Below are 12,478 nucleotides of genomic sequence, written 5' to 3' on the forward strand. Positions count from 1 at the left end.
TAGCGTTGAAGGCACTGAAAAAAGGGAACTGACGTCAGCGCGCCAGCAAGGACCTATTATTGGCACGGTGACGTCAGACGGAGTCGCGTGGAGCTGTGCAATTGTGACATCCTCGACGACGTGGAGAGCTGGGAAGAAGATTTTCCGCCGGATGCTGGTGCATGGGTCAATTCATAAGGTGAGAAATCCACAGGTAGTTATAGCCATCAGAAATATAGGTTTCAGAATTTTAGTATTATAACAATGCTAGACAAACATCACATAAATTAATGAATGCTAAAAAAAAAAATATTTGTCCAAATACTTTTCCACATCACCACAGAATATTCAAAACAGATTTTGTATTTTAAAATACCGCAATCTGCAATTTAGGATGACTCTGCAGTTGTGGTGAGGGATAAGTTTACGGACGGAAACAGTAGGTAGAAAAGAAAGAAGAGAAAGGGGAAATTAAAATAACAGGAAGAGAATCAACAATTACCTTTTGTCTGACTCCTGCTTCTGCAAACATTCCCCTCTTTCCCTCTCCCTGAGCTCAGCGTCATGTGAGACTTGACAGTGAATGGGTCTGAGAGATAACTCACCAACCTAGACAACCAACAAACGTTGACCAACAAAAGGCACATCAGCCTCTGGGAGAGTCCTTTTTCAGACCCTGCAGAAAAGATTGGAGGTAGGAATTCTATTTAAAATCACGTTAAATTTGATTGAGTTTCATAAGTAAGCTGGAATGCTTAGGCCTAAGAATTATTTTCACCCCACCATAAATTGCTTTCTCTTCATCTGAGTTTATATTGTGGCTTGTTATATGGGAAGAGAAGAATTATTTTGTTTTCTACCTACAGCTCCATCTTTAGGGATGCAACCTTCCTCAAGATGGGTTGTCGTCACTCAAAGTTTAGCAGGGCCACTGGGTTAGTTTCACTCGCTATTTCCTTCAATGATTTAGATGTGGTAAAAGGTAGTGTGGAGTCACTTTTTAATCAGTAATGGCCAGGGTGGTCCACAGCAGAGAATTTTGTGAACAGTCTAGCGTTCTGCAAAAAGGCTTGCATCACCTTTCGATACTGCTTCTGCAGTTTCTTGAGCTCTTCAACTGGTCAACTCTCCCTTTCAGGGTGAGCATTAGACACACCATTTAAGAATACCACTGAGTTATTATGTTGGATTCAGCTGCCTTTAACAATTTTAAATTGTCTGTAGTTTCTCTTCAGTCAATGGCACTGCAGTCTAGACCCAAGTCAAGCTGTTCTCCATTTTCCTGACCAACATCACAAATTTCTCTATTTTCTCATGTTTCATCAAGATGGAGACTCAAGCCCACATCACTTCTTTCTACAACCTCAACAAATTTTCCAGATGCCCCATGGTCTTCTATCTCGGTTTGCTTCTTCCTCCTCAAGTGAGGCTGGAAGAAGTGTTGCCTAGCGCATTTAGACTAGCTGTCTGTCAACTCAATCTTCTATTCTTTTCAATGCTCAGTCACACAGCAGCTTGGTTCCGCTATGGAATCGTTGTCACTCGACCACCTTGGTAGATCTACCTTCTCCATCCTCCTGCCAATCTGGACCAGAGATGCTGACATTCTGGCTCTGCTTAGGCTGGCACTCTCTGAGTTGAGTTAATATCATACTATAGTTGTGTGGGGTACTGAATTGAACAAGGGAAGCCTGGAGGCAACAAGATATGCATGAGAACATGCACACTGTTATTTTACTAGCACAGTGCCATCAACAGTGATATATATTATTATTGATATAGATGGCCTATTGACAACTGGGAAGGGGATGGGGGATGAGATGTTTGCATAGTGTAATGGTAGAAGCACCCGAATTGTCATGGGGACAAGGATAAGGAAAGTGTATCTCCTTACTCCATATGCAAGTTGTACCCCAAGGATGGCATAATATAGAATAATGACCTGTCATGTCATGGGTGTCAATCACAACAAAAGCCTCAACGCATAACATGTGAGAAGCATTGGTACAGGAGCTACTAGGCTGTAGGAAACACAGCTGAACAAACAGAAAAATTGCAAAATGGAACTAAAAGGGATAGTAAGTTCTCAGCCTCATACAGAAACTTTGAAAATCTACATTAAAAATAGGGTGCCTAGAGTACTCTCAGACAGGTGAGGCAGATAATATTAAGAGGTGTGTTAGCAGACCAAATGGCATGCCTCATAAATGAATCACCATTACACTCTTCCCTAACGTTGGGGGAAAGAAGCTCCAGGTACTGTGGCGGAGAAATACACGTAAAACTCCACTGTTGACAGAAGGTAGAAATCTGTAATCGACGATCAAAGACATCAACGTTCCTGAGAGAAGTCCTAAGAGCTTTGGGCTGTGTAAGGTCTGGGTATGTGAAGGTCTGGAACGGGGGAGAGGGGTCAAGAACACAAAAATGTGTTTTGCGCAGATTTCATGCTTTCTAAGAGTACTAAGAGTACAGTATCGGCTTAAGAGCACTTTCTAGAAAACTGATTTTTTTTGGGGGGCAGGAAAGATTGTGCACTTGCAACGAGACAAAGACAATCAAATACACATACAACACAGGCAAGCGATAACAGTAGACAAACGTGATGTCACTGCTAAACGCCACAGGTCCTTGACGTTGTGGACACGAAGTAGACATGTTTATTACTTCATCAATCATTGTAATAGATCTCGATCACTGATTCATTTCTCTTATGCTCGTTGTACATTTTTAGGGCCTTGGGCGAAGCAATTATATAGCAAAAGCACTTGTGTGGGCTTATTTAACACCAGTCTTCCTACTGCTGGCCCCTTGAACTGTACTGCTGGGTGCATTCACTTCCCAGGAGATGCAGAGTTAATCTAAAGAATAATTACTTTTGTAAGTATCAATGGAGCAAGAGTGCTGACGGGTTGTGGAATCCCTTCAGAAGGCTGGCATGGGCCCCACTATCTTCATACTTGAGGTGGCGGGTGGGGGGGGCAGGTCTGAACACAATCTGAAGAGTGGTATTTAACACAGCTTAAAGTCAAGCAGCAAGCACTGCAGGGTGGAGGATCCAAGAGCACAGCAACAATTTCCGGAGAAAGAGGTGCTCTTCCCTCACTAAAGAACTCTGATTGGACAGTGGCCGATGAGGAGCAGCAGTGGTATTTGTGACACACGCAGCAGATGGCTAATGTCAGTCACCACAGGATTTGCTTCCCACTTGTAGCTAAAGTGAACAACAAATGAGCAAGAAGTGCAACAGTCATATGGTACTAACCCTGGTAAGTTAATTTCATCTTTCTTTTGTCCATGGCGATCAAAGACTTTTACATTGTGATCAGCACTGCAAAAAAAAAAAAAAAAAAAAAAAAAAAAAGAAACATTAATAAATTGTTGTATATTGACAAATGTGCATAATTTTTAGATCTTTATTTTTATTTTCCATTCAGCAACACCAGAAACATGGCACAGTGGTAAAAAAAAAGGAATCATTCGCAATTGAAACACCCCAACCAGCCCTTTGGACCCACCTCCAACCACCCTCTCACCCCTGTAAAAAGCAGCCACACATGGCACAGTTATGGGTCCTTTGCCAGGAATTCACCACCACACAAGACCTCCCCTTCAAAACAGTAAGACTCTTCAGTTCCCCCAAACATTTTCGAATTTCCTGGAAAATACCCCAACTGTGGACCACCCTCTCTGCCTCCATGCATATATTCAAACCCTTTAGCCACATACAGTCGTTGTCTGCGTCTGCCACCACATTTTGGCTATATCACATGTAGCAACCATAAGTCTCTTTATAAAAAAATAACAGCTGTTACCTCGGGATATACACAATGCACGGAACATTGTCCCCAGTATGCTCTCATTTTTTAACATGTCAAAATCATGTGGATAAAAGTGCCCTTCTCTATGTGGCATTGTACATATATGGGGCTCTGGGCCCTTCCTGTTTTGTATAACCTGTTCTTACTGTAATATATCCAATGCAACAGTTTTAGTTGTATTAGTCTCAATCTGGCTTTAATCGCTACTTCCCTAGGATGCATCAAGGCTGCCTCTTTATTAAGTAACCGTGGGTCCCTGGTCAGTCTCCCATCTGCTTCTTTCGGTGGTTGTCAGGGGTACTATTAAGGGTCGCTCAGTAAATTTGAGATACTGGATTCTGTGTAATCGCACCCATCAGGACCCAGTTTTCCAATGGGCCGTACTTGGGAATATCTGATCCTCTGAGCCCTTCCACCCTGAGGACATGTAGCAGTTGCACTTATCTATATCTTTGATTGGGCAACAGCTGAAATTCATTCTGCAGTGTCTCAAAGGGCCTCAAGTCACCCCCTTCCAACACATCTCTTACGAAGCTGATCCCAAAGACCTCCCACTGTTTAAAACCTGATAGTTTTCAGACCTCTTTAAGCACTGTCCCAAAGTTCCAGAGTGGAATGGCCAGTGTTCTCTTTCCCTGCCGGCCCAGAAATTACTAATGTCATCCCATGCTTCCAGGGAGGTCTGTGTGGGCACCGCCAAACGTTTTCGGTTTCTGTGTCGATAGATGTAGTGTATGTACTGGTCGGATTCCATAAGTACCTGTCCTAGTCCAGTCGCCGGCTCAGTATGTGGGTTGAGCCCCTGCTCACTAATAATGTGAATTTGCAAAGCCCAATAGTATGCCCTTATATCTGGGTGAGTCATACCCAGAGCCACTGAAATTATGTGATTCTGCGTTCGCAGTGCTTTTCGCATAGTCATAGATTTGCCGCATTTGCCACATAATCCATCATCATCAAATGTTTCCAACTCAAATGGATAAAATGTTACTAAAAATGTAGTGACTTATGTTCATGCGCACTGAAAGGCCCTTACCAAAGGTTGGCTGGTCATCTTTCAGTTGGTTAATGCTCTATTTGGATACTAAATCGGTACTAATTAGGTGAAATATTTTCCTAGGCAGTGCTTACAGGTGTAAAATTGCCAAAATAATGAGGTAATGCTAATACAAATGTGTTGCATTATGCTGCATAATTTGCCTTTACTTGCTGCGTAATTTAGTCAGCCTTGCCTCATAATTTGGTCCTCGTCTGCTGCATGATTCATGTGCCCTGATCATACACCCATTGTAGCACCAGCAGTAGAGAGTTTGTAGGGCTATCCTCGGGTGACCCACCTCCCCCCGTCCTAGAGAAACGTTTGTAGTGTTTTGTCCAACCTGTCAAAGTATGCTTCTGGTATCTCCTAGGGGATATTCTGCAAAATATACAAGAGTTGAAGTAGACTAATCATTTAAAAATGAAGACCCTGCCTGTAAGTGATAAAGAAGGTTTACGCCACCTCTCTGCATTCTCCTGGAATTCACAGAGGGCCCAATCCAGATTCTACTCCAGGAACCTATCTCTGTTCGCCATTATGACGGTTCCCAGGTGAGGTTGTTCTACATATCCCAAAGTTCCCACTCACACCACCCAGTCTTTCCCAGTTTTCCATCTGATACTAGAAAGATCTGTTCATGTGGTACCCTAAGTAGGTCTCAAAGTTGTGGAACACAGATGCATCGGGAGCAACGCTTCAGGGTCCGGGGTATTGTTCACATATACAGATAGTCGCTCCGGCTCATTGAGCACTTCTGGAAATCCCACTATAGCCGCTCTGCTCCATACTCTGCATGCAAACAGCTCCAGGCAGAGCGCAAACAAAAGGGCTAAAGGGAGAGCAATGGCCACCCGTCTTGTGCCCCTCCCCAATTCCAATTTATCAGAAAGGACTTTGTTCACCCTTATCGCCGCCATAGGGGCCTTATATAGAAATTTCACTCACCTACAGAAGTTAGGGCCAAATCCAAAGCACTTTAGGTTCAAATGGAGGTACCCCCAATCAACTGAGTTGAAAGTCTTCTTGGCATCTAGCAGTAATATGGCCTTGAAGTCCCATTAATCTTTTGTTTGGTCTAACCAGACCTGCAAACGTCGGAGATTAAGCCTCATAGCCCTCCCCAGCATAAACTCTGTTTGATCCTTGTGGGCAAGGAAGGTGACCCTGGGTAGTTGTGTCGCCGAAATTGTTGCCAGAACCTTAGTTTCAGTGTTCAAAAGTGAAATGGGCCTATATGGCTCACAAAGATTGGAAGGTTGATCCTTTTTGAGGATTACCACAATAACAGCATGTTTAAGGTCGCTGCGAAGTGCTCCGTCCTCTTTCGCCGTGTGGAAGAGATTCAACAGATGTAGCTTAAACAGTTGCTCCAGCTTAAACAGTTGCTCCAGTCTTTTATATAACTCCACTGGGAGACCGTTTGCTCCCAGTGCTTTCCCCAATTTCATGGGGCTCAAAGCAATTTCTTTCAATAAGAGATTGTCCTCCAAGCCACCCCCTCTCCCCTGGCTACTTGGCTAAGGACCTGGAGCTCTCCTAGGAATGCCTCTATGACTATATGCGTGCAGGGCTGCCTACCTCTAGGGTTTTATAATATGTTGCAAAGGCTTGCACTGTCTGCCGGTCAGTTTATGCAGTCTCTCCACTCTGTATCTCGGCCACTCAAAGTGACTCCTCTTCTCACCTTTCTAACCATGCTAGGAGGCAGCCTGTCTTATCCCCCGTTTTATACAACTTCCCCTGCATCGAGAGGTATTGCTGTCAAGTGGTATTGTGAGTGAGGTTTCAGTACTGCTCCTAGACCACTACTAGCCACATGTATGTGGCCTGTGCCCCGTCTGCAACCAGACAGACTCCAGGGACAATACTTTGTCCTCCAGTACCTTCACCTGTCCGTCTCTGCTCTTCTTCGTCACAGAAATTATATTTGGGGCTTTGACCCTTAGCAGGGTGTTATAGGCCTTACAGAGTATGACCGGGGAAGCCACAGATTCCTTGTTTTCCTCAAAGTACAGCTGTGAGTCTAATTGTAGGGCTGCAACAAAGCTAGGTTTATAGGCAACTGGTCAGAAACTCCACCTCACGCACCCACTGAACCTTGTCTGCTGGGACAAACAAGCAGTCTAGATGTGAGGAGGTCCTGTGGACTCCTGAAAGAAAGGAGTATTGTCTATCCAATGGATGCTGGAATATCCAGGAATCCATGAGACCCAAAGCGTGTGTAAAGCACGCCACATCCGTAAGTGCTTGTGTTGTCGACATACGTGTGGCGCTCCATTACGTCACTGAAGTCTCCCCCCACAATGTGTAATTCAGACACCGCCTTATTAGTTTGGAACCCAGCTTGTCAAGGTCCCTCTGCTGCAGTTCGTGAGGTGCAAGGACGCTAGCTACTAGGGTATCCTGTCTACATCATTTAGCCCAAAGAGCCAAATAGCAAAGCTGATAATTCACCCAGCATTTGTCTATGAGAAAGGGAGGTTGTTTCTTGGTTAGTATAGCCACCATTCTGGAGCACCCAGAGAACCCTGCATGGTTACTTATATTGGCCCAGGTGAAGGGATTTACAGTTATTACCCTGCAGGCTAGGGTCTTGTAGCAGGACCAGATCCGGGAAGTGCCTATGCAAGTAATGACCCACTTCCCACCCCCCACCCCCACTTGATCCTATAACCCAACCCAATTACATTTTACAAGAGTGCCATCTGTTACTCAACAATAAGATGGTGGGGGGGGTCGAAACCAGCCTAGTGGCACCCTCCTTCAAGGCCTCCAGAGTCTCCATGTGTATCCTCACCCGGTGTTCTCTTAAATCCCTAAAACTGTGAACTGAGATACAAATTTCAGTTCTTGCATTACCTGGATGTGGTGGGCTGCACAGACACCAGTTCTTCCAAATCCGGATCTGCACGCAGGCTACGCATCCTAGTCAATGCCTACGCCTCATTAATGGTGTCCCAAAAATAAGTCTTGCCAATGTAAATAACCTTCATAAGTGCAGGGTAAAGAAACATATGGGATATTTGCATGGGCCGTAACTTCCCTTTGACTTCGGTTGTTGTTGAGCATGGGCTGCATGGTGCGGGAATATCATAATCATAGCATCCTGAAATTGCAAGCACTGTGTATAAATATTGTTAAACTACACTGCTATAGGACATCTACTGATCTATATTAAGGTACACAGTGTGATGTTGTTCTCATCAGTTCAATGAAATAAATGTGCCTCACCCCTGCTCTCTACACGTTATTGAATTTGGTGTTTAATTCTAACCCAACTCGTAAAATATGTTCCGGGAACTTAATTTTGTGGTCACATCCAGTCACCCATGTGGGACATCTAAATTTTCAGTCCTTTCCCGTGTTTGGATTTCTCTCTTGATTAAAATGTGAAACATAATTAAGCACACTCCCACACCAAATCTGGCAGAATTAATATGTATGAATGAGAAATATTTGTTGATTATTGAAATCTCTATTTTGATGATCCATTACCCATTAAATCCAGAACCTCTTTCATATGCTTACATTTCAAATAACTACCTGCTTACGTACTGTGTAAATCTTGCTATTAAAATCAATTAAAATCCACTGATAGTCCAAGACAATTAAAGTCAAGAGCACAAAGACTCTCATAGCCTTTTCTTCCGATAAAAAATATGTAAGTTCTCTTGCGCCCAAGTGTGTGGCGATGTGAGGGGATCTGCTACAACTTTACTAAGTCGAAATATAGAGAAAAGTGAGCTGCATAAACCGAATTTGTATTGCTTCTTTCCATGATTCGCTCTACTCAGTGTCCATGACAGGCAGCCAGCACTGATTATTTACATTCACAAGCCAGCTGCCCTTGAGCAGAGAGTACAGAAGTGACGTTGGTCAGGCAAACACAGGAATCTCGTAGTTGTTGGGTCCTGGGCGACTCAACAATTAATCGCCCTTAAAAGGTGAAAACATTGTGGTGGGGGCTGATAGTACACTGAACTTGGAGTTTCAGGGGGACCGGATGACAATGTTCTGTAGTTACCTTTGATTACTATGATGGCTCCAGTCTTGGTTAACTGAAAAAAATCTAGCCTCATTTGCTAGGGCCACCATTGGAGCCCTCAATAAATGTTGGGTCACCTTTCAAAGGATTCAAAATTATCCACCTAGAGTTGTAGCAAAGCTCAACCACTGACAGCACGTTAGTCAAATACTGCAGAGGCTGAACTAGCTACAAATAGCCAATCTGAAAATTTCCAAACCTCAACAAGGATTTTTAAGGTACTCTACCTGGGTGGCGCAAGGCATTAGCAAACAAGACTTGTTACATGCAGAAGCACACTGGGCTATGGGCTGAGTGGAGTCTCCCAGAATCAAACTGTTACACTGGGGAACAATCTTGTTCAGGTTGCTGGGTTCAAACAGGGGAACAAACTCTTGCTGAGCCTCTGAAACTTTGTCCATCTGCTACATTTAAAGCAGCCTTTCATTCCACAGGGCATTTCCCCGGTGGGCTGGAGTCCTTGGAGTCCAGATGTTCAAGCCCAGGACCGCCCGTGACGCCTCTCTCACTTCCCCAGTTCCCTGAGGTTAACTCCAGCCGGTACGGTGAAGCTTAAATGGAAATAGAAGGGGGGATGGGGGAAGTAGAGAGAAAGCGATCAGAGAGTAAGAAGAGAGAGAGAAGAAGAGTGGCAGAATGGATGGGTAGAAAGAGAAAGAGATAAGAAGGAGACAAAGGTAGAGGGACTGGTTTGAACATTTTACCCAGAGTTGCTTTTGGGTCCCCTCCCGATTGCAAGAGTATGCTGTAATTTTTTTTTGTTTTAGTCTCTTTCTGGATCTCTACAATTGTGTTATGTGCGCACAGAGCCTGGATACCTTTGAGTTTTTGCAGCTTGGTGTGGCGTTTAACTCACTGATTGAGAAAAGGTATTGCACTCTAGTTCAGTTGTAATGTTTTATTCCATTTAACAGTAAACACAGAGAGAAGTCCTACCCTTTTCACCTGTCTGACGAATTAACCATTTCATGTTTTTCTCCAGAAAACCTCACAGAGTGGACTGTGATTAATACAGGTACTGTCTGGCTCAAGAGTGGTGGATGTGAAAAGGCACCTCAATAAAATAAAAAGGAATTATCAGTACCACCTAATGGCCCACTCCTGCAAATACTTCCAACATGAACCAACATAATATATGTGTCTTCCTAAAGCAACGTGAGCTAAAGACCTCACATACTTAAAGGACAGTGGATGACAAAGAGTGAAGCCACAACTAGAAAACAATAATGAAATAAAGTCTAGCAGTAGGTAAAAGTGATAGAATGGTGCCTGTGGAAGGCAAAGCCTAGAGACTGACGGAATAAGTGTGCTGGGGATAAAAGTGTGTTCCAGAGGTTTCATCAGATCTGCGAAGACCTAGTCAATCAATATTTTGCAAACGACCCGTCTCTGGAGAGAAGCAATATTCAGAAATGGAGTTCCAGAAGGAAAACACAGCAGACCTCAATGTACGGGCACAGATCAAATTACACTTGCCCCGATTAAATAGGAGTGATGAGGCCCACGGAAAGGGAAAAAGGACAAGGTTTCCATGGGCTTCCACTACTGAAGTGCCCTAAGGGCTCTGCAGCAACCTGATAAGCAGACATTAGCATTAACCTCTCCTAACACGTTTGTGCAGTATTCAAAACATTCAGCAAAAAAGGGGTGCAATACTTTTAAGTCAATGTAACTTACCCCGTAACACAAATATAATTTCCTAGACTTTTCTGCCAGATGTACTGGATAGGAGCACCCAGCAAGCCTTTCTCTGACAAAGTGAACACCCTCTGAAATGGAGAAAAATACCAAAGTATAAGCAAACACACTTAGACATATAAATGTATTATATTATATACTTATGTATTTATTCATTTAATTATTAGTAGTATATGGCTCAAACCAAATCCCTGGGATGTCAGCACGCTTTATGAGTGAGAAAATTATGCAAAACTATAGCACAGGTACCGAGAATTGCAAAAATGATACTTGTAAATAAATATGAAAAGTAAAATTTACTACTGAACGCAATGCCGTTTTAAAACTCATGGTAATAGCATGTGGACAACATGTCAGATTTGAAAAGGCGTTTAAAAAGAAGACATTTCAGATCTTTTCTAAAAACTTTATAATAAAGGTTGATCAAAATCCATAGAGGAAATGATTTCAATATCTCGAGAGCACTGTGTAAAAAGGACTGGGTTAAGGGTTTCTGTGTTGATTTAAACTGAAGCTATATCTGCTACATATTCTATGAAATATGTCAGTCCTGGATAAAGTCATTTGGAGCTTAATAGGACATTCACAATTGTTCCCTTCTACTGTAAATGTCACACATGCCAGTTAGCTCGAAACATGGTAAACTCATTTGGAAAATAGCTTATAGGTGAAGTAAGACACATAGTTTCACCATTTTCTGCTACTAGCATTTCAGAAATGCTAGCTTGTTGGGAGTTTTTCCAATTTTTGCAATATGGAGGAAAACCTTCTCTTAGGAGGAGCAACGAATCACTAAGCTGCCAATTGTGTTATCAGCTTAGTAAGAATTAAAGGTGAGAATGACTTCACTGGAATTTGAACCTGTGACCTACATGCTGTACAACAATACCGTCTCATGTGGGCCTCGTTCCCATCTTGGCTCTACTCTGCCTTCGATGGGGCCTATTCACAAAGGTAAACTTACACATGAGTGAACCTACATGTGTAAATTTAATCTTAGATTGTAGTAAATGTACTACTTATGCTTGTTCACCATTTACAAGTGTAAATCTACTACAAAGTGTAGAATCTCTTGCTGTCACCGCTTGAATCCGAGGGTGGAGAATAATTTACGAGTGTAAAGTTACGACTAGTAACATTTAACATTTAAACTGAGATTTTCACTATCATCGCAAAGAACTCTTTATTGTAAACTATAGGGAAAAGTTAAAAAAAAAAGTTTAAATAGCTAAAATATTTTTAAATGATGAAATATTAACGTGAATTTGTTGTACATATGTATATACTATATACATTAAAAAAAACAATAGAAAATGTTACACCACTATTAACTTAATTTGAATTACATATTTCATTCATTTAAATTCATTACAGTAAAATTAGCTTTTCAAAGATACAAAAAAATCTCACCTAAAGTAAAATGTTCATATTTATTATAATGTATTAAATATATTTCTGCTATGCACAGAATTGAAATTAAATTACCTTTTTTTATTTTTAAATTAAAGTTCTATTTATATTTATTTTTTTAACATTTTAATTAAGTTTATATACATTTTTAAGAAGTCGAAAAAAACAATGTACTTTAAGATTATTTCCTCTGAATATTTTTTTTGAAGTCCCCGCATCAAATTATTTTCTAATCGGAGAGTGTTGCAGTATCAGTGGCTAGCCAATTGTGGTGCTGGACTTAATCCATGTCTGAGCCGGAGAACATTTACTATTGTTTTGGGTCAAGTTTCGTTGAAGTAACTTTAGCAGTTTGTGAATAAGAATGTGCTTACTCTTTTATTGGTGGGTGCATGTGCCTCCCTAGACTCTTCCCTAGTCCTCTCCTAACTCTTACTTACTTCTTCTAAAACCCTTCCTATTTAGTAGTAAGTACTGCCTATTTTC

The 12,478-nt window shown here is 42.1% G+C and overlaps 1 protein-coding gene across 2 annotated transcripts in view; it reads right to left on the reverse strand.

The window, feature by feature from the left end:
* The window catches only part of WDR19 (WD repeat domain 19), a 601,305-nt gene that overhangs the window by 556,562 nt on the left and 32,265 nt on the right, over window positions 1–12,478 (reverse strand). For both annotated transcript variants that reach the window (XM_069202086.1, XM_069202080.1), the window contains exons 2-3: window positions 10,562–10,653; window positions 3,245–3,310 (exon numbers count right to left, since the gene is read on the reverse strand). In XM_069202086.1, the coding sequence (XP_069058187.1) occupies window positions 3,245–3,310; window positions 10,562–10,653 (158 nt within the window). The remainder of the gene's footprint in view (window positions 1–3,244; window positions 3,311–10,561; window positions 10,654–12,478) is intronic.

The sequence above is a fragment of the Pleurodeles waltl genome, chromosome 1_2, assembly GCF_031143425.1.
Source record: "Pleurodeles waltl isolate 20211129_DDA chromosome 1_2, aPleWal1.hap1.20221129, whole genome shotgun sequence".
In the NCBI taxonomy this organism is placed as follows: domain Eukaryota; kingdom Metazoa; phylum Chordata; class Amphibia; order Caudata; family Salamandridae; genus Pleurodeles; species Pleurodeles waltl.